The sequence below is a fragment of the Oncorhynchus kisutch genome, linkage group LG27 (assembly GCF_002021735.2).
Source record: "Oncorhynchus kisutch isolate 150728-3 linkage group LG27, Okis_V2, whole genome shotgun sequence".
Lineage (NCBI taxonomy): Eukaryota > Metazoa > Chordata > Actinopteri > Salmoniformes > Salmonidae > Oncorhynchus > Oncorhynchus kisutch.
Genome location: NC_034200.2, coordinates 21,810,911 through 21,834,322, shown reverse-complemented (window position 1 = coordinate 21,834,322; position 23,412 = coordinate 21,810,911). Strand labels below are relative to the sequence as shown.

Below are 23,412 nucleotides of genomic sequence, written 5' to 3'. Positions count from 1 at the left end.
CGGGTTGGATGCGCACTGTGTTAACAAGCAGTTGGGTTGTGTTTCAGAGGATGCATGGCTTTCGACCTTTGTCTCTGTACGGGAGTTGTAGCGATGAGACAAGATAATAACTACTAACAATTGGATACCACGAAATTGGGGAGAAAAGGGGGTAAACATTTGTTTTAAATAAAGACAAATGTGTTTGTTTTCCATGAAATGAGTTGAAAAATGAATAGGACATATAGTCGACAAGGTAATGATTTTTAATTGAAATAATAATTGTGTGGCAGCTACTAGTTGTCAATTTGTTGAGGTAATCTGAAGAGGTTTCACCCCATGCTTCCTGAAGCACCTCCCACAAGTTGGATTGGCTTGATGGGTACGTCTTACGTACCATACGGTCAAGCTGCTCCCACAACAGCTCAATAGAGTTGGGATCCGGTGACTGTGTTGGCCACTCCATTATAGACAGAATACCAGCTGACTGCTTCTTCCCTAAATACATGTTGCATAGTTTGGAGCTGTGCTTTGGGTCATTGTCCTGTTGTAGGAGGAAATTGGCTCAAATTGAGTGCCATCCACAGGGTATGGCACGGTGTTGCAAAATGGAGTGATAGTCTTCCTTCTTCAAGATACCTTTAACCCTGTACAAATATCCCACTTTACCACCACCAAAGCACCCCCAGACCATCACATTGCCTTCACCATGCTTGACAGATGGCATCAAGCACTCCGACAACATCTTTTCATATTTTCTGCGTCTCACGAATATTCTTCTTTGTGATCCGAACACCTCAAACTTAGATTTGTCTGTCCATAACATTTTTTCCAATCTTCCTCTGTCCAGTGTCTGTGTTCTTTCGCCCATCTTAATATTTTCTTTTTATTGGCCAGTCTGAGATATGTTTTTTCCTTTGCAACTGCCTAGAAGGCCAGCATCCCGGAGTTGCCTCTTCAATGTTGACATTGACACTGGTGTTTTGATGGTACTATTTAATGAAGCCTGTAATCGAACCCACAAATGCTGATTTTCCAGATACTCAACTAAAGAAGGCCAGTTTCATTGCTTCTTTAATCAGAACAACAGTTTTCAGCTGTCCTAACATAGTTGCAAAAGAGTTTTCTAATGATCAATTAGCATTTTAAAATGATAAACTTGGATTAGCTAACACAATGTGCCATTGGAACACAGGAGTGATGTTTGCTGATAATGGGCCATTAAAAATAAGCAGTTTCCAGCTACAATAGTCATTTACAACAGTAACAATGTTTACACTGTCTTTCTGATCAATTTGATGTTATTTTAATGGACAAAAAATATGCTTTTCTTTCAAAAACAAGGACATTTCTAAGTGACCCAAACATTTGAACGGTAGTCTGTGTGTATGCAGTGGGGAGAACAAATATTTGATACACTGCAGATTTTGCAGGTTTTCCTACTTACAAAGTATGTAGAGGTCTGTAATTTTTATCACAGGTACACTTCAACTGTGAGAGACGGAATCTAAAACAAAAATCCAGTAAATCACATTGTATGATTTTTAAGTAATTAATTAGCATTTTATTGCATGACATAAGTATTTGATCACCTAACAACCAGTAAGAATTCAGGCTCTCACAGACCTGAAGCCCTCCTGTTCTCCACTCATTACCTGTATTAACTGCACCTGTTTGAACTTGTTACCTGTATAAAAGACACCTGTCCACACACTCAATCAAACAGACTCCAACCTCTCCACAATGGCCAAGACCAGAGAGGGTGTAAGGACATCAGAGATAAAATTGTAGACCTGCACAAGGCTGGGATGGGCTACAGGACAATAGGCAAGCAGCTTGGTGAGAAGGCAACAACTGTTGGCGCAATTATTAGAAAATGGATGAAGTTCAAGATGACGGTCAATCTCCCCTCGTGGGGCATCAATGATCATGAGGAAGGTGAGGGATCAGCCCAGAACTACACAGCAGGACCTGGTCAATGACCTGAAGAGAGCTGGGACCACAGTCTGAAAGAAAACCATTAGTAACACACTACGCCGTCATGGATTAAAATCCTGCAGAGCACGCAAGGTCCCCCTGCTCAAGCCAGCTCATTTCCAGGCCCGTCTGAAGTTTGCCAATGACCATCTGGATGATCCAGAGGAGGAATGGGAGAAGGTCATGTGGTCTGATGAGACAAAAATAGAGCTTTTTGGTCTAAACTCCACTCGCCATGTTTGGAGGAATAAGAAGGATGAGTACAACCCCAAGAACACCATCCTAACCGTGAAGCATGGAGGTGGAAACATCCTTCTTTGGGGATGCTTTTCTGCAAAGGGGACAGGACGACTGCACCGTATTGAGGGGAGGATGGATGGGGCCAAGTATCACAAGATCCTTCCCTCAGTAAGAGCATTGAAGATGGGTCGTGGCTGGGTCTTCCAGCATGACAACGACCTGAAACACACAGCCAGGGCAACTAAGGAGTGGCTCCGTAAGAAGCATCTCAAGGTCCTGGAGGGGCCTAGCCAGTCTCCAGACCTGAACCCAATAGAACATCTTTGGAGGGAGCTGAAAGTCCGTATTGCCCAGCAACAGCCCCGAAACCTGAAGGATCTGGAGAAGGTCTATATGGAGGAGTGGGCCAAAATCCCTGCTGCAGTGTGTGCAAACCTGGACAAGAACTACAGGAAACGTATGATCTCTGTAATTGCAAACAAAGGTTTCTATAACAAATATTAAGTCCTGCTTTTCTAATGTATCAACTACTTATGTCATGCAATAAAATGCAAAGTAATTACTTAAAAATCATACAATGTGATTTTCTGGATTTTTGTTTTAGATTCTGTCTCTCACAGTTGAACTGTACATATGATAAAAATTACAGACCTCTACATGCTTTCTAAGTAGGAAAACTTGCAAAATCTGCAATGTATCAAATACTTGTTCTCCCCACTGTGTATATATATAAATATATATATATATATATATTTTTTTTTGTGCTTTCCTATATCTCTCAGATAAAGGACAGACACTTCAAAACATACTTCCTTTTTATTTAATTTTGGACTATGTTATTTCCCCCATGTATGAATCTGTTTTTCAATGCATTTCTATGGGCTCATAGCAGTGAGGGCAAATTCAATATTTCATCAAATCATTTTGTAATATATTTTTTATATACCTACAGGGGTCCTAAAATTCAAAATAAAATAGCTAAATGATCCTTGGTATGACCATCTTAAAACAATTCCATATGTTAGCTTAGTAGAAACCCAGCCCCGGGCCCATAGACCTTAGTGGGAGGAACTGCATAGCAATATCTACCAATGGTGGGAAAAAAAAGTGTAAAAAAGTAAAATTCAAGATACCTTAATTAATAGAAAATTACTCAAGTAAAAGTGAAAGTCACCCAGTAAAATACTATTTGAGTAATTGTTTAAAAGTATTTGGTTTGAAATATATTTAAATATCAAAAGTAAATGTAATTGCTAAAATACATTACCTTTGGAAAGTATTCAGACCCCTTGACTTTTTTCACATTTTGTTACGTAACAGCAAAGTGCAGAGAGATCCTTGATGAAAATCTGTTCTAGAGCAGATAGGACCTTAGGACCTCAGACTGGGGCGAAGGTTCACCTTCCAACAGGACAACGAACTTAAACACACTGCCAAGACAATGCAGGAGTGGCTTCGGGACAAGTCTCTGAATGTCCTTGAGTGTCCCAGCCAGAGCCCGGACTTGAACCCAATCAAACATCTCTGGTGAGAGCTGGAAATAGCTGTGCAGCAACGCTCCACATCCAACTTGACAGAGCTTGAGAGGATCTCAATGGGAGATACTCCCCAAATACAGGTGTGTCAAGCTTATAGCGTTATACCCAAGAAGACTCGAGGTTGTAATCCCTACCAAAGTTGCTTCAACAAAGTACTGAGTAAAGGGTCTGAATACTTATGTAAATGTGATATTTAATTTTTTTTCTTTTTTTTAATTAGCAAAAAAATCTCAAAACCAGTGTCATTAAGGGGTATTGTGTGTAGATCGATGAGGAAAAAAAATATTTAATCAATATTAGAATAAGGCTATATCCTAACAAAAGTAAAAAGTACATACTTTTATTTAGGAATGTAGTGAAGTAAAAGTTGTCAAAAGTATAAATAGTAAAGTACTACAGATACCCCCAAAAACGACATAAGTGGCACTTTAATTAAAGTATTTTTACTTAAGGACTTTACACCACTGCACAATTAGCTCAATATTAACCCCATTCTTTTCCAAGCTGCCTGTAAAATACAGTAATTCACAAGGCCCACTGGTGGTGTTTAGCTCTGAAATATCTGAACTGAGGGACTTTATTGTTACCTGGTACTCAGTTAGCTCCAGTAAAGATGGCTGTGATGGCAGAGGTCCAGGGAATCCTGGCTGAAGAGTAATGACACTGGGTTTCTCTGAGGAGCTGGGTGCCATGGTTACTAAGTGCTCATGTTGCTGGAGTGATCGTTCTCTATCAAGAGCGAGAGGAGACCATCTCCTGGCCTCGATACCAGAGGGAGACAACAGCCCACACATGCACTTGTACACACACACACACACACACACACACACACACACACACACACACACACACACACACACTAGAGCAGACATTAGAGAAAGAACAAGTCGACAGACTGAATTGACTGCATTTAACTAGCTTTGTGAAGTAAATTCTGTTGAATACATCTACTGTTTATTATTCCTCTGTAAACCCCTAGGGATTCAAGAGAAACTCTTTAGACTACAATTTGACTATAAACACTGAAAGCAGGAGCAATAAGATGCTAATTGGCAGCCATTCAAGTTCATGCAACCCTTTAATCACACGGAGGAGGACCATATAAAATCCTGGTATACATCCCAAATAGTACCCTATTCCCTATAGTGCATTACTTTTGAGCCCACTATAGAGCCCCCCACTATATAGGGAATAGGGTGCCATTTTGGATGTAGACCTGGACCTCTCTCTGGCAATTATACAATGGTGCTGTTGGACCATGCCAAACGAAGATGGCTTCCTATTAACACGAGTGGCTCTGAAATCTTAATTGCAACAGCTTTGTATCCAATTAAAAGTTAAGGCTTATTTTCCATCAGCCTGTTCAGAATGGAATGTCCCCATTCAGCCCACTCTCCATTTTCTTTGGGAAGCTTAATAAACCATGTTATTCAATCATTAAGCAAATAAAAAGTGAGGAACAGTCGTTATTACGGCGCACGACAGTCACTTACTCTTTGCCATAATTCGAGGCAGCTAGGCCTCTCAGTAAACACACTTGCTCTGTTGCTTTATTACATTCTCAAGAGCAAAGAGAGAGTGAAGCGATCTGGTGAATGAAGACTGGTCGAGCTGCGCCGATAACCTCAGTTCATCCAATAGTCTAAAGGCCTGGCTGGGTGGACTAGGTTGTGCCTTTAAAGGTTCGATCAGATCAGACCACATTGAAATGGAGATGATTGCTATTCATTTTAACACAGCTCCCTTGGCTCCTTTTACAATAAAGAGTTAGAGCTACCACTGTGAAGTGGAGCCTCATCCACAAAGAGGTCTGGCAACAAGCTGTGCTTTAGTGGGAAAAGTGAGAGAAAAACATGATGATGGCAAGGAATACTTAACATTCTCTAGACTGCACTGTTGTGGGAATGATATTTGTCTGTCTAACCTGGATTTTGGGTTATGATGTGGCTGCTACAGACACTTTCTGCCCATATAGAAACAACCTCATACATAATCAATTCATTATCCTGCATATGGATTAGTAGATCCAGCGTCAATCGTTGAAAACGAAAGCCACCCAAACACCCTTCCAAATGTAAACGAAGAGCTTAGATGAAGTGGAAAATATAGGACATCTTCGATGTATGTGCATATATCAAAGCATGAAGATATTATGTTTTAGTAGTGCCTCACTCAAAACTCTTTGCCTCCTTGTGGATGGATATTTATGTTTCACCACGGCCCTTCAGATCATGCATTTTGGTGCCACGTCAACCCTGTCACATTACTCAAGAAGCCTTTCAGTACAGCAAAGTGTGAGCCTATTATCCTTTCTGTAGCTTCCCTTTGTGTAATGTCTCCTAAATAAGTCTCTATGGGACTAAGTGGAACTATAGGCGTGACTTATCTCCCTGTTCTTGGCCTTTAACACCCAGGACCATCACAGTCAATTGCATTTTGTTATCAGAAGTGAACATATGGCTGACTCCTGCGCTTCCTAGTACATTTCACTTCAAAGTCAAACCGAGTCCGTTTTTTTTTAAGGATGTCAGAACTGGATGGTGTGATGTATACAGTAGGACAACATGTTCATTAAACATGGCAGAAAAGAATTATCTTTCTTCGACCACTACTGTCTGTCCACCACATACAGTACATTGAGCTGGGAGAATCAGACAGCTGTCTGTCTATCTATCAATAATATAACTATGTCTTTAAGCAGATGCTTTTTTTTAATCAACTGCATCTACTATATCGATTGGTCTATTTATTTACATGTGGGTATTTGCTTGTCATTGATTAATGACAGTGTTAAACCCAGTTAGATGCAGGCCAGGCCATTAGGTGTTGGCTGTTGGGGCATGATGAAAGGGTTTAATGACTACTGTGTGGAGTGGGATAATTAACAGGCTGAGGCCAGGAGTGGCAGGGGACTGGGAGGGGGCTGCGATTCTTATTTTGGAGCTAGGCCCTGCGTGCATGCGTTTGTGCACGTTTAGCACGCGTTTAGTTTAGTGCATGCGTGTGAGTGTGTGTGTGCAAGTGCGTGTGTGTTTCTGCGGAAGGAAGCATAGCCCCTCCTCTGCCCTCACACACAAATGTGCAGTGCATCTCGATGAGGGGAGGGAAGCCAAAGCCAGAGGAACCTGCCTGGCTGGAATGGTCCAGTAGCATGCTTCCTGGTTACTGGGCTGTGTGATTTGACTGGTCATGTGATGCTCCTCTCCTCTCCTCTCCTCTCTGCTCGTCTTGCTCACAGAAGCTACAGTAATTTGGGGAATGGGGCGGGCTGGGGACCAGGGAGGAGAGGGGGTTATGTAAACCACAGCAGCAGCACTGCAGCACTGTCTGGGGCTGCAACATCCCAAATGGCACCCTATTTAACCAGACTAGTGCACTATATAGGGAATTGGGGGCCATTTCGGACTGCAAAGGATCTGCCCAAAAGTACTATATAATTACTATTGAGTAAAAGCACTATATAGGGAATTGTCATTTTCAGACGGAGCCTGTGTCTCCTTAGTATCTTCCACACAGAGGACTTAACAGTAAAATAACCAACTGATGGGAAATACCTGCTTCAGGAGCAGCAGTAGCAAGGTCACTGTTGACAGCACTGGGAAATGGACACAGGAAATAAAACACTCATGAGTGTCTGCTTCCTGGTATACTGTACAGTTGAGCTTTGTCAGAGTGGTTTTCTCCTCATCGACCCATGCCTTTGGCAACCATAGTGTTACTGATAGTTCCTTGGTTTGTCACTGCTTTTATAAAACGACACTATGGATTTCTCACTGCAAGCAACAGAGCTGTATAACTTACTCTCTAGATAACTCTCTCGGTGACACTTAAAAAAGATTCTCTGGTACTTTTGTATACTTTTTAGCTAGTAGTTCTGAAATTATCACCACGAGCAAAAAGTGGCCCCCGAAAATTGCGTACTACATCACAAATGCTCTCTCTCTACTGTGTGTGCGTCTTATTAGTTGTCACTCAAATGGCGAGGGGCTGAAGCTCATTGGCTGAAACTTGAATTGCTAAGGGGCTGCCCCACGTGTGGGTAAACATAGGAAAAAATGGCTCTGCGCAGCTTCCAGAAACACAAACAGACCCTACAGAGCCCCAGTACAGCAACACAATTAGACCCAGTCAAATCAGTCCCTTTCAAAAGGTGCTATCTAGAAACTAAAAGGGTTCTTCAGCTGTCCCCATAGGAGAACCCTTTGAATAACTATTTTTGTTTCCAGGAAGAACCCTTTGGGTTCAATGTAGAACCCTTTCCACCTTTCCATAGATTATGCATGTATGAACTACACGTTGACACATCCAGCCCAAAGCAGCAGGTTTAAAAAATACTTACTAGTCGCCAAAGTACCGTAGCATGTCTTTAAATCTCAGGGCAACTTCTACTTTTATCTTATTATCTGGTTTCAAAGGTTGAATAATATGACATCTGTAGCCGCTACTCAGACTGTGATGTCCAAAAATAAGTTATTTGATCTTCCCGAGACATCACACAGCACCTTATCGATGCATACAAAATGGAATTCCTTGTCCTGGATTGACTTCAAACGAAGTGAATGCTGCTCTGATGTGAAAGGAATCCCTAGCATTTTCAAGGTTGGAAAGAATATGTCTCCTTTTTGGAAAATAGAATGTGAAGTGATTGTAGAATTGTCAAAATATTCCTCATAAATTGGTCAAAATAGGAATGCAATGAGTTGAGACATCAGAGAGAGAGAGAGAGAGAGAGAGATGTGAATGATCTGAGTGACAAGACAAAAATTCACAAAATGGGACGAACACCAAATTGGGACTCTGCATGCAGAATTCTGCAAAAAATATCCCCCAAAACACTGCCCAGAAAATGAGGTGGAAACTGAGCTTCACTTCCTAACCTCCTGCCAAATGTATGCCCATATTAGAGACACATATTTCATGTGAAATGTCTTTATTCTTTTGGAACTTTTGTGAGTGTAATGTTTACTGTTCATTTTTTGTTTATTTCACTTTAGTTTATTATCTATTTCACTTGCTTTGGCAATGCAAACATATGTTTCACATGCCAATAAAGCTCTTAAATTGAAGAGAGAGAGAGGGAGATCATGGCCGCATGATCAAAATAACATCTTGCTTAACTGCAGGGATTTGAAAAACAGCCAGGATTGGCCTTCTAAAATAAATCCAGAACAGGGGAGAGAGTCAGACAGACTGTTGAGGTGAAGAAGAAGACATTACCTCAATTAACTTATCTAGCAGAGAGAGGAATGAAGACAATTTAAAGAGCAAACACAGGGGGCCTGAGCCAGCCTTATCAAACACATTAACACACAGTTATTTGGAAAGGGAGAAAGCAAGCTCATCCTTACTATGGTGGGTGTTTAAACACAGGGGCTAATTTATCAGATTATATAGGCTGTATTGTTCTACCTAAATGCTTTAGACAAATGAGCGGTGATATGCCACTGGGTTAAATGGTTTCTTAACACAGAAGGTAGGACTTGGCTTGCATTTCAAAAAGCTATCGATGGTAGCTTGCTCTGTTATCACATAGTGTTGATATTTTACAACACTATCTCTAATTTCTCCTGTTCTTTTCCAATAAAAGAGTAACCACGTGAAATGCGTTTTCATATTCATACTATAGGCAAACCAACTGCACTGTACTCTTGACTTCAGGCAGAGTTGGGTTGCTGCATTCCCCTTATTTTTCACCTGGGGATGGTACTTATAATCACAAGTGAAGACAAAGTAGGTGGTAATTCAGGAAAAGTGCTGCAAGAAATACAGTCAAGCTGAAGAATTGCTCACTTACAGGAGCTGGTAGGATAGGCCTCCTGGAGAATATTTCTTCTCCCAGGAAGGAAGTGTGTCACTCTGACAGAGTGTAAAAGAGGAAAATCTGACGACTGATGAGGGCTGGCTGACTGCTAGTGTGGGATAAAACCACAGTAGCTATGGAAACTTAGAGAGGGGTAGGGAAACATTATAAGAAATAATGAGAGAGAAAGACTGCGAGAGAGAGAGAAAGTAGAGAGAGAGCAAGCGAGAGAAACTGTCATGAAAGAAATGTAATTATATTGCCCTAATCTTATTAGATGACAAGATGATTGTATGCTGTAAATATGTTGTTACAGTCTCTAGTCTCCTGAGAAATGAATGAGAACAAATGAATGGCCTGAAAAACCCATACATGGAGACAGATTAACATGCAGCATCATGTCAACAGAAAGCTCCACATTCTCTTCAAATGGGAACGGTACTGTTGCAGTACATAGTCAATGGAAAGAAAGTAAGAAAACCCTACAAGGGTTTAGACCAGGTAATAAAAGTGACCATTGATTGAGTATTTTCTTTTAACACTGGTTCCTCCCTTGAAGCATTGGAGGAGTCCTGTGAGTGATGCTACCTGAGGTCAATTGAAGTTAGAGAGACCTAGGGGGTCCAGATATCTAATGGTCTCGTTGGTGATAGAAACCAAATGTATAACACACCGTACATTAGAGGAGCCAACATTGAACAACCACATTTTCATGTATTTTTATAGAAAACTGTTTATGAGCAAAACGGTATGGGGGAGGGTCCTCGAGTCTCGGTGAGCTGAGGATGGGATTTTCAGATCAATTAACTTTGCCCATCCGCTCCATCCACATTTCTCTGGCTGGCCCATTGTACTATAGCAGCTTGTGAATTTCAAATGGGAAAATATACTCTCTCTCCTTTTCCCAAGGCTCCTAGCTACAGTGATTAACATATTGCATTATGTACATTGTCCACTTGTAAATCTTGTGATGCAACTCATACAGTATGAATAGAATCATTTTGCAATGATGTATGGAGAGAGACTGACAAGAAGGAATACAACTGACAATGACTAGATCCACAAACACGTCAGCATCCTCTCTATTCTTTTTTCTCTCCCTCTCAAGCTGATCACAGAATTTGCTGAACCACCCTCTCCTCTCCTCTCCTCTCCTCTCCTCTCCTCTCCTCTCCTCTCCTCTCCTCTCCTCTCCTCTCCTCTCCTCTCCTCTCCTCTCCTCTCCTCTCCTCTCCTCTCCTCTCCTCTCCTCTCCTCTCCTCTCCTCTCCTCTCCTCTCCTCTCCTCTCCTCTCGTCAGAGGAGGCCAAATCTTCTTTAACGTAGCAGAAAGAGCATAAGTGCCTCTTAAGTGCAGCAAAGACTCCTTCCAGTGACTCAGCACAGCAGAGAAGGCAGCGCAAAGCAAGACTGTGGAGTGGATGAGGGACAAGGAGAAGACTTGTATCGTTTAAGCCCATAGCAGGCCTGGAAGCCTTCCACTGGCCTAAATGTGGCCAGCTTCCCTCCCTGTGTGTGTGTGTGTGTGTGTGTATGTGTGTGTGTCTGTGTGTGTCTGCGTGTGTCTGCGTGTGTCTGCGTGTCTCTATGTGCCAGCCCAGTTAATATAATTGAACATGATTCTTTGCATTGGAGAGAAGACCACTGTGCATTACATTATGCCTGCATTTTCTTCTGTTTACACTGACAAATAAGTATTCCATACAGCCCTGGCATACAATATAACACCTGGGTGGGGGGTGTTCTTTTAAACCGTGGCAACCGATACATCCCAACCTGTGAAAATCTAACAGTGCAGTGGGACTGCTTTACAACAGACATAATGGGAATAGTGAATGGGAATAGTGAATGGGAATAGTGAACAGGAGTAGTGAAAATGGAGTGTTAGAAAGTGGGGTTTTCAGAAAGTATGTTGGATGGCCTGTGTATTTACAGTATGTGTACAGTGGCAGATAGATGAGGTGAAAGCGAGAGTGTTAATACAGGGTGTGGTTCCAGCCAGTACCTTGGACGGCCTGCAGTTTGTGAGTCTGGATGATGATGCAGAGCTGCAGGACCAGCTGAGGAGCGCTCTCCAGGAAGGTGGCCAGGAGGTGCAGCATGCTGACGTCAGCGAACTCGTACACCATCCTCCAGTAGAACCTCCAGCGGTCATGGTCCCCACTGCGCCGGCTCCGGATGCCCAGGTAGATGGCATGGAAATACCTGGAATAAAAGGAAACAATACATCCATGAGCCAAATGACAGTTCCACTGAGGATTTACCCCAGTGTTTTAACCACTAGTCTCAAACTTTTCTGTTTCAATCTACGCTGGCTGGCACCCATGTCTCACTGGGCCATGACTCCAGCGGACCAGCTCTGACTTGGAGCCAAGGCAAGGCCCTGTGTACTTTTCAGCCACCATTTACATAACAAAGGCTAACTGTGGACGTTAACACCTTCTTACAAAACAACAGTCTTGATGATGCAGATGTTGTTGATTCTCCTCTGTCATGTCACACTCCTGATGGAAACACAATAACACTGGAGCTTACATTAACATAAAATACTGGTGACACCCTGGTGTGGGGGTAGGTCTAGACGGAAAAGCACCAGCAGGGGCCTTGTCAAAAAGTTTGGATCTTTTGGCATAACACCTAAGAATCCCCTGTTTGGTTATACACGTACAGTATATAAAGAATCATATCATATCATAGAGTTTTATACACGTACAGTATATAAAGAATCATATCATATTAGAGTTTTATACATGTATAGCATATAAAGAATCATATCATATTAGAGTTTTCATGCAGCCCTTTTCATCTCTCTTCATTCTTTTACAATTCATTTGACTAGGATTCATTTCTAATATTGGGTCTTACAGCTCCTATGCAACAGAATGCATTTAGCACTTACACGGAACCCAAACCAGCTGTGCGCGTGAGCCATCGTGCTCTATTGTGCATAGATGTATTTTGACCCCCCACACCAAAGGCGATCACGACACGCAGGTTAAAATATCAAAACAAACTCTGAACCAATGATATTAATTTGGGGGCAGGTAGAAAAGCATTAAACATGTGGCGCGTGTTGTGTTGTGTTATCCTGTGTGTTAGGTATGCCTAAGGATGCACATGGATTTAGTGTGAATTATGTAGTGCTATTGCAGTTGATCCTGTGAATACTGACAGAGTGTGGCAAGAAACAAACACAGAGACAGTGATGTGATTGTTAAGTCAATTTAATAATGTTCTGATAAACACTACCGTTCAAAAGTTTGGGGTCACTTAGAAATGTCCTTGTTTTTGAAAGAAAAGCACATTTTTTGTCCATTAAAATGACATGAAATTGATCAGAAATACAGTGTAGACATTGTTAATGTTGTAACTGACAATTGTAGCTGAAAACGACTGACTGTTAATGGAATATCTACAGTTAAAGTCAGAAGTTTACAAACACTTACGTTGGTGTCATTAAAAACTTGTTTATCAACCACTCCACAAATTTCTTGTTAACAAACTATAGTTTTGGCAAGTCGGTTAGGACATCTACTTTGTGCATGACACAAGTAATTTTTCCAACAATTGTTTACAGACAGATTACTTAACTTATTATTCACTGTATCACAATTCCAGTGGGTCAGGCGTTTACATACACTAAGTTGACTGTGCCTTTAAACAGCTTGGAAAATTCCAGAAAATGATGTCATGGCTTTAGAAGCTTCTGGTAGCTAATTGACATAATTTGAGTCAATTGGAGGTGTACCTGTGGATGTATTTCAAGGCCTACCTTCAAACTCAGTGTCTTTTTTGCTTGACATCATGGGAAAATCAACAGATCAGCCAAGACCTCAGAAAAAAATTGTAGACTTCCACAAGTCTGGTTAATCCTTGTGAGCAATTTCCAAATGCCTGAAGGTACCACGTTCATCTGTACAAACAATAGTACGCCATAAAAAAGCCAGACTACGGTTTGCAACTGCACATGGGGACAAATATACTTTTTGGTATATGTCCTCTGGTCTGATGAAACAAAAATAGAACTGTTTGGCCATAATGATGAATAAGGGAGAGGCTTGCAAGCTGAAGAACACCATCCCAACTGTGAAGCAGTTGCAAGTGGCAGCATCATGTTGTGGGGGTGTTTTGCTGCAGGAGGGACTGGTGCACTTCACAAAATAGATGGCATCATGAGGCTGGAAAATGATGTGGATATATTGAAGGAACATCTCAAGGCATCAGTCAGGAAGTTAAAGCTTGGTCGCAAATGGGTCTTCCAAATGGACAATGACCCCAAGCATACTTCCAAAGTTGTGACAAAATGGCTTAAGGACAACAAAGTCAAGGTATTGGAGTGGTCATCACAAAGCCCTGGCCTCAATCCAATAGAACATTTGAGGGCAGAACTGAAAAAGCCTGTGTGAGAGAAAGTTGGTCTACCAACCTGACTCAGTTACACCAGCTCTGTCAGGAGGAATGGGCCAAGATTCACCCAACTTATTGTGGGAAGCTTGTGGAAGGCTACCCGAAACGTTTGACCCAAGTTAAAGAATTTGTCACACCCTGGTCAGGGTGTGAGCTGAGTGGGCATTCTATGTTTCATGTCTAGTTTGTCTATTTCTATGTCTGGCCTGATATGGTTCTCAATCAGAGGCAGGTGTTAGTCATTGTCTCTGATTGGGAACCATATTTAGGTAGCCTGGGTTTCACTGTGTGTCCTCAGTGTCCTTGTTCCTGTCTTTGTTAGTTTACACAAGTATAGGCTATCTCGGTTTTCGTTTAGTTCATTACGTTCTTTGTTTTGTAGTGTTTGTATTGATTCGTGTTTACGTTTGTTTATTAAACATGGATCGCAATCTACACGCTGCATTTTGGTCCGACTCTCCTTCACCACAAGAGAACCGTTACAGAATCCCCCACCTTAACAGGACCAAGCAGCGTGTCAACAGGCAGGAGCCGCAGGAGAAGCAACAAAGGCAGCAACAGCAGAGAAAAGAGGAATGGACATGGGAGTACGGTTTGGACTACAAGAGTATGGACTTACTTCTTGGGAGGAGATAGACAGGTGGGCGGTCGACCCAGGGAGAGTGCCGGAGCCCGCCTGGGATTCGATGGAGCAGTGCGCGGAAGGTTATCGGAGAATGGAGTTGGCGAAGCAAGCACGGCGGCGCGGACAGAAGCCCGAGAGTCAGCCCCAAAAATGTATTGGGGGGGGGCTCACAGGGAGTATGGCTATGCCAGGTAGGAGACCTACGCAAACTCCCTGTGCTTACCGGGGGGCTAGAGAGACCTGGCAGGCACCGTGTTATGCTGTGCGGTGTCTCCAGTGCGGGTGCATAGCCCGGTGCGGTATATTCCAGCTCCGCGTATCGGCCGGGCTAGTCCCCAGTGCGTCTCCTTGGGCCGGCTTACATGGCACCAGCCTTGCGTCTCCGGTTCGCCTGCATAGCCCAGGGCGACCGAGAGCATTCAACCAGGTAAGGTTGGACAGGCTCGGTGCTCAAGAGCTCCAGTGCGCCTGCACGGTCCGGTCTATCCAGTACCACCTCCACACCCCAGCCCTCCGGTAGCAGCTACCCGCACCAGGCTTCCTGTGCGTGTTCTCTGTCCAGTACCACCAGTGCCAGCACCACGCATCAGGCCTACAGTGCGCCTCGCCTCTCCAGCGCAGCCAGAGCCTTCCTCCTCTCCTGCGCTGTCGGAGTCTCCCGCCTGTTCAGCGCTACCAGAGCCTTCCTCCTCTCCTGCGCTGCCGGAGTCTCCCGCCTGTTCAGCGCTACCAGAGCCTTCCTCCTCTCCTGCGCTGCCGGAGTCTCCTGCCTGTTTAGCGCAGCCAGAGCTGCCAGCCTGCATGGAGCAGCCAGAGCTGTCAGTCTGCATGGAGCAGCCAGAGATGTCAGTCTGCATGGAGCAGCCAGAGATGCCAGTCTGCATGGAGCAGTCAGAGCTGTCAGTCTTCATGGAACAGCCAGAGCTGTCAGTCTGCATGGAGCAGCCGGAGCTGCCAGTCTGCAAGGAGCAGCCGGAGCTGCCAGTCTGCAAGGAGCTGCCAGTCTGCAAGGAGCTGCCAGTCTGCAAGAAGCCGCCAGAGCTGCCAGTCTGCATGGAGCAGCCAGAGCTGTCAGTCTTCATGGAACAGCCAGAGCTGTCAGTCTGCATGGAGCAGCCGGAGCTGCCAGTCTGCAAGGAGCTGCCAGTCTGGAAGAAGCCGCCAGAGCCGCCAGTCAGCATGGAGCAGCCAGAGCCGCCAGTCAGCATGGAGCAGCCAGAGCCGTCAGTCTGCCAGGATCCGCCAGTTGGCCAGACTCTTCCAGATCCGCCAGTCAGCCAGACTCTTCCAGATCCGCCAGTCAGCCAGACTCTTCCAGATCCGCCAGTCAGCCAGACTCTTCCAGATCCGCCAGTCAGCCAGACTCTTCCAGATCCGCCAGTCAGCCAGACTCTTCCAGATCTGCCAGTCTGCCAGACTCTTCCAGATCCGCCAGTCTGCCAGACTCTTCCAGATCCGCCAGTCTGCCAGACTCTTCCAGATCTGCCAGTCTGCCAGACTCTTCCAGATCTGCCAGTCTGCCAGACTCTTCCAGATCCGCCAGTCTGCCAGACTCTTCCAGATCCGCCAGTCAGCCAGGATCTGCCAAAGCCTTCCTCCTCTCCTGTGCTGCCGGAGTCTGAAGAGCCCCTCTGCCCCGAGCTGCCCCTCTGCCCCGAGCTGCCCCTCTGTCCCGAGCTGCCCCTCTGTCCCGAGCTGCCCCTCTGTCCCGTGTTATTAAGTAGGGTTGCCGTGGCTAGGAGGTCACGGAAGCGGACAAGGTGGGGGAAGACTACGGTGAAGTGGGGGCCACGTCCAGCACCAGAGCCGCCACCGCGGACAGATGCCCACCCAGACCCTCCCCTATAGGTTCAGGTTTTGCGGCCGGAGTCCGCACCTTGGGGGGGGGGGGGGGGGGGGGGGGTACTGTCACACCCTGACCATAGTTTACTTTGTATATTTCTATGTTTTGGTTGGTCAGGGTGTGAGCTGAGTGGGCATTCTATGTTTCATGTCTAGTTTGTCTATTTCTATGTCTGGCCTGATATGGTTCTCAATCAGAGGCAGGTGTTAGTCATTGTCTCTGATTGGGAACCATATTTAGGTAGCCTGGGTATCACTGTGTGTCCTTAGTGTCCTTGTTCCTGTCTTTGTTAGTTTACACAAGTATAGGCTATTTCGGTTTTCGTTTCGTTCATTACGTTCTTTGTTTTGTAGTGTTTGTATTGATTCGTGTTTACGTTTGTTTATTAAACATGGATCGCAATCTACACGCTGCATTTTGGTCCGACTCTCCTTCACCACAAGAGAACCGTTACAGAATTTAAAGGCAATGCTACCAAATACTAATTGAGTGTATGTAAACTTCTGACAGACTGGGAATGTGATGAAATAAATAAAAGCTGAAATAAATCATTCTCTCTACTATTATTCTGACATTTCACATTCTTAAAATAAAGTGGTGATCCTAACTGACCTAAGAAAGGGAATTGTTACTGGAATTAAATTTCAGGAATTGTGAAAAACTGAGTTTAAATGTATTTCGCTAAGGAGTATGTAAAATTCCGACTTCAAATGTACATAGGCCCATTATCAGCAACAATCAGTCCTGTGTTCCAATGGCAAGTTGTGTTAGCTAATCCAAGTTGACCATTTTAAAAGGCTAATTGATCATTAGAAAACCATTTTGCAACTATGTTAGCACAGCTGAAAACAGTTGTTCTGATTCAAGAAGCAATAAAACTGGCCTTCTTTAGACTAGATGAGTATCTGGAGCATCAGCATTTGTGGGTTCCAGGCTCAAAATGGCCAGAAACAAAAAACGTTCTTCTGAAACTCGTCAGTCTATTCTTGTTCTGAGAAATGAAGGCTATTCCAGGCGAGAAATTGCCAAGAAACTGAAGATCTTGTACAATGCTGTGTACTACTCCCTTCACAGAACACGCAAACTGTCACTAACCAGAATAAAAAGAGGAGTGGGAGGCTCCCGTGCACAACTGGGCAAGAGAACAAGTACATTAATGTCTAGTTTGAGAAACAGATGCCTCAACTGGCAGCTTCATTAAATAGTACCCGCAAAACACCAGTCTCAACGTCAACAGTGAAGAGGCAACTCCGGGATGCTGGCCTTCGAGTTCTTCTGTCCAGTGTCTGTGTTCTTTTGCTCATCTTAATCTTTTCTTTTTATTGGCCAGTCTGAGATATGTTTTTTTTCTTTGCAACTCTGCCTAGAAGGCCAGCATCCCGGGAGTCGCCTTTTCACTGTTGATGTTGAGACTGGTGTTTTGCAGGTTTCAAAAACCCACAAAACTTTTGAATGGTAGTGTACATGTACATTTAACCTGTCATTGCAAATAAATAAATAAATAAGAGAATAAAGACCAATTGTTTTCTAAAAAGTGGACTTAATTGTTACACAGTAAGAATGTATCAAATGGCACTTAAGATGAGTTAACCTCTGCATTTGCCCTTCTCTCCCTCCATCTCTCTCCCCCGGACAGAAACCAGATATCCGTGCACTTGTTCTAGGCTACCCATAAGGTTCTGGTAAAAAGTAATGCATTATATAGGGAATAGGGTGGTATTTGGGACTCAACCCTTGAGTTGATGGAGTCCACTCTAATCTGCTAGCTATTCCCAGCTAATTAACTATTTAAACAAAATGGCTTGAAAGAGCTTTTTTCTCAAACATACATTTTTAAAGGTAAAGAGAGAGAGAGAGAGAGGTTCAGAATGAATATGAGCTATTGACTACATCTACACCAATCTATTAATTTAAATTCTCACACACATACACAAAATATTATGCTCCACTGGTAGTCTGCGCAACGTTCCAAACATAACCCCCCAGAATCTACCGTCTCACCCTGGGGCAATTTCAGTACTGCATCTACTACTCCATCACATGAGAATATGTTGAGGGGATGCCAACTTCGCAACTAATTAGTCTGTGTTTTGGTGCCCATTCTGCGCCCTGAATATATGCACTCTATAATTTCTGGTACGTCTCTAAATCAAGAGCAGTGATATTACGCACATTTTGTCACAAATAATGTTTTATATGTGCCTCATTACAGATGTAGGATGGATCTTAATTTGATCACACTGTTGCAGTATAACTATCCTGGCTTCTAAAGTTTGTAATTTCACAAATAATTCCAAAAGTCATTTCCACAAATTTCAGACTTGCAGTGCGCGGAAGGAGCAGTGCGCGGAAGCAGTGCGCGGAAGGTTATCGGAGAATGGAGTTGGCGAAGCAAGCACGGCGGCGCGGACAGAAGCCCGAGAGTCAGCCCCAAAAATGTATTGGGGGGGGGGCTCACAGGGAGTATGGCTATGCCAGGTAGGAGACCTACGCAAACTCCCTGTGCTTACCGGGGGGCTAGAGAGACCTGGCAGGCACCGTGTTATGCTGTGCGGTGTCTCCAGTGCGGGTGCATAGCCCGGTGCGGTATATTCCAGCTCCGCGTATCGGCCGGGCTAGATTGAGCGTCGAGCCAAATGCCATGAAGCCGGCTCTACGCATCTGGTCCCCAGTGCGTCTCCTTGGGCCGGCTTACATGGCACCAGCCTTGCGCTCGGTGTCTCCGGTTCGCCTGCATAGCCCAGTGCGGGCTATTCCACCTCGCCGCACTGGCAGGGCGACCGAGAGCATTCAACCAGGTAAGGTTGGACAGGCTCGGTGCTCAAGAGCTCCAGTGCGCCTGCACGGTCCGGTCTATCCAGTACCACCTCCACACCCCAGCCCTCCGGTAGCAGCTACCCGCACCAGGCTTCCTGTGCGTGTTCTCTGTCCAGTACCACCAGTGCCAGCACCACGCATCAGGCCTACAGTGCGCCTCGCCTCTCCAGCGCAGCCAGAGCCTTCCTCCTCTCCTGCGCTGTCGGAGTCTCCCGCCTGTTCAGCGCTACCAGAGCCTTCCTCCTCTCCTGCGCTGCCGGAGTCTCCCGCCTGTTCAGCGCTACCAGAGCCTTCCTCCTCTCCTGCGCTGCCGGAGTCTCCTGCCTGTTTAGCGCAGCCAGAGCTGCCAGTCTGCATGGAGCAGCCAGAGCTGTCAGTCTGCATGGAGCAGCCAGAGATGTCAGTCTGCATGGAGCAGCCAGAGATGCCAGTCTGCATGGAGCAGCCAGAGCTGTCAGTCTTCATGGAACAGCCAGAGCTGTCAGTCTGCATGGAGCAGCCGGAGATGCCAGTCTGCAAGGAGCAGCCGGAGCTGCCAGTCTGCAAGAAGCCGCCAGAGCTGCCAGTCTGCATGGAGCAGCCAGAGCTGTCAGTCTTCATGGAACAGCCAGAGCTGTCAGTCTGCATGGAGCAGCCGGAGCTGCCAGTCTGCAAGGAGCTGCCAGTCTGCAAGAAGCCGCCAGAGCCGCCAGTCAGCATGGAGCAGCCAGAGCCGCCAGTCAGCATGGAGCAGCCAGAGCCGTCAGTCTGCCAGGATCCGCCAGTCGGCCAGACTCTTCCAGATCCGCCAGTCAGCCAGACTCTTCCAGATCCGCCAGTCAGCCAGACTCTTCCAGATCCGCCAGTCAGCCAGACTCTTCCAGATCTGCCAGTCTGCCAGACTCTTCCAGATCCGCCAGTCTGCCAGACTCTTCCAGATCCGCCAGTCTGCCAGACTCTTCCAGATCCGCCAGTCTGCCAGACTCTTCCAGATCCGCCAGTCTGCCAGACTCTTCCAGATCCGCCAGTCAGCCAGGATCTGCCAAAGCCTTCCTCCTCTCCTGTGCTGCCGGAGTCTGAAGAGCCCCTCTGCCCCGAGCTGCCCCTCTGTCCCGAGCTGCCCCTCTGTCCCGAGCTGCCCCTCTGTCCCGTGTTATTAAGTAGGGTTGCCGTGGCTAGGAGGTCACGGAAGCGGACAAGGTGGGGGAAGACTACGGTGAAGTGGGGGCCACGTCCAGCACCAGAGCCGCCACCGCGGACAGATGCCCACCCAGACCCTCCCCTATAGGTTCAGGTTTTGCGGCCGGAGTCCGCACCTTGGGGGGGGGGGGGGGGGGGGGTACTGTCACACCCTGACCATAGTTTACTTTGTATATTTCTATGTTTTGGTTGGTCAGGGTGTGAGCTGAGTGGGCATTCTATGTTTCATGTCTAGTTTGTCTATTTCTATGTCTGGCCTGATATGGTTCTCAATCAGAGGCAGGTGTTAGTCATTGTCTCTGATTGGGAACCATATTTAGGTAGCCTGGGTATCACTGTGTGTCCTTAGTGTCCTTGTTCCTGTCTTTGTTAGTTTACACAAGTATAGGCTATTTCGGTTTTCGTTTCGTTCATTACGTTCTTTGTTTTGTAGTGTTTGTATTGATTCGTGTTTACGTTTGTTTATTAAACATGGATCGCAATCTACACGCTGCATTTTGGTCCGACTCTCCTTCACCACAAGAGAACCGTTACAGAATTTAAAGGCAATGCTACCAAATACTAATTGAGTGTATGTAAACTTCTGACAGACTGGGAATGTGATGAAATAAATAAAAGCTGAAATAAATCATTCTCTCTACTATTATTCTGACATTTCACATTCTTAAAATAAAGTGGTGATCCTAACTGACCTAAGAAAGGGAATTGTTACTGGAATTAAATTTCAGGAATTGTGAAAAACTGAGTTTAAATGTATTTCGCTAAGGAGTATGTAAAATTCCGACTTCAAATGTACATAGGCCCATTATCAGCAACAATCAGTCCTGTGTTCCAATGGCAAGTTGTGTTAGCTAATCCAAGTTGACCATTTTAAAAGGCTAATTGATCATTAGAAAACCATTTTGCAACTATGTTAGCACAGCTGAAAACAGTTGTTCTGATTCAAGAAGCAATAAAACTGGCCTTCTTTAGACTAGATGAGTATCTGGAGCATCAGCATTTGTGGGTTCGATTACAGGCTCAAAATGGCCAGAAACAAAAAACGTTCTTCCCGAAACTCGTCAGTCTATTCTTGTTCTGAGAAATGAAGGCTATTCCAGGCGAGAAATTGCCAAGAAACTGAAGATCTTGTACAATGCTGTGTACTACTCCCTTCACAGAACACGCAAACTGTCACTAACCAGAATAAAAAGAGGAGTGGGAGGCTCCCGTGCACAACTGGGCAAGAGAACAAGTACATTAATGTCTAGTTTGAGAAACAGATGCCTCAACTGGCAGCTTCATTAAATAGTACCCGCAAAACACCAGTCTCAACGTCAACAGTGAAGAGGCAACTCCGGGATGCTGGCCTTCGAGTTCTTCTGTCCAGTGTCTGTGTTCTTTTGCTCATCTTAATCTTTTCTTTTTATTGGCCAGTCTGAGATATGTTTTTTTTCTTTGCAACTCTGCCTAGAAGGCCAGCATCCCGGGAGTCGCCTTTTCACTGTTGATGTTGAGACTGGTGTTTTGCAGGTTTCAAAAACCCACAAAACTTTTGAATGGTAGTGTACATGTACATTTAACCTGTCATTGCAAATAAATAAATAAATAAGAGAATAAAGACCAATTGTTTTCTAAAAAGTGGACTTAATTGTTACACAGTAAGAATGTATCAAATGGCACTTAAGATGAGTTAACCTCTGCATTTGCCCTTCTCTCCCTCCATCTCTCTCCCCCGGACAGAAACCAGATATCCGTGCACTTGTTCTAGGCTACCCATAAGGTTCTGGTAAAAAGTAATGCATTATATAGGGAATAGGGTGGTATTTGGGACTCAACCCTTGAGTTGATGGAGTCCACTCTAATCTGCTAGCTATTCCCAGCTAATTAACTATTTAAACAAAATGGCTTGAAAGAGCTTTTTTCTCAAACATACATTTTTAAAGGTAAAGAGAGAGAGAGAGAGAGGTTCAGAATGAATATGAGCTATTGACTACATCTACACCAATCTATTAATTTAAATTCTCACACACATACACAAAATATTATGCTCCACTGGTAGTCTGCGCAACGTTCCAAACATAACCCCCCAGAATCTACCGTCTCACCCTGGGGCAATTTCAGTACTGCATCTACTACTCCATCACATGAGAATATGTTGAGGGGATGCCAACTTCGCAACTAATTAGTCTGTGTTTTGGTGCCCATTCTGCGCCCTGAATATATGCACTCTATAATTTCTGGTACGTCTCTAAATCAAGAGCAGTGATATTACGCACATTTTGTCACAAATAATGTTTTATATGTGCCTCATTACAGATGTAGGATGGATCTTAATTTGATCACACTGTTGCAGTATAACTATCCTGGCTTCTAAAGTTTGTAATTTCACAAATAATTCCAAAAGTCATTTCCACAAATTTCAGACTTGCAGTGCGCGGAAGGAGCAGTGCGCGGAAGCAGTGCGCGGAAGGTTATCGGAGAATGGAGTTGGCGAAGCAAGCACGGCGGCGCGGACAGAAGCCCGAGAGTCAGCCCCAAAAATGTATTGGGGGGGGGGGCTCACAGGGAGTATGGCTATGCCAGGTAGGAGACCTACGCAAACTCCCTGTGCTTACCGGGGGGCTAGAGAGACCTGGCAGGCACCGTGTTATGCTGTGCGGTGTCTCCAGTGCGGGTGCATAGCCCGGTGCGGTATATTCCAGCTCCGCGTATCGGCCGGGCTAGATTGAGCGTCGAGCCAAATGCCATGAAGCCGGCTCTACGCATCTGGTCCCCAGTGCGTCTCCTTGGGCTGGCTTACATGGCACCAGCCTTGCGCTCGGTGTCTCCGGTTCGCCTGCATAGCCCAGTGCGGGCTATTCCACCTCGCCGCACTGGCAGGGCGACCGAGAGCATTCAACCAGGTAAGGTTGGACAGGCTCGGTGCTCAAGAGCTCCAGTGCGCCTGCACGGTCCGGTCTATCCAGTACCACCTCCACACCCCAGCCCTCCGGTAGCAGCTACCCGCACCAGGCTTCCTGTGCGTG

At 45.1% G+C, this 23,412-nt stretch overlaps 1 protein-coding gene across 1 annotated transcript in view; it reads right to left on the bottom strand.

Moving 5' to 3' along the window:
* The window catches only part of LOC109872289 (XK-related protein 4), a 100,425-nt gene that overhangs the window by 11,619 nt on the left and 65,394 nt on the right, over window positions 1-23,412 (bottom strand). Inside the window, exon 2 of the mRNA XM_020463472.2 lies at window positions 11,539-11,738. Coding sequence (XP_020319061.1) covers window positions 11,539-11,738 — 200 coding nt within the window. The remainder of the gene's footprint in view (window positions 1-11,538; window positions 11,739-23,412) is intronic.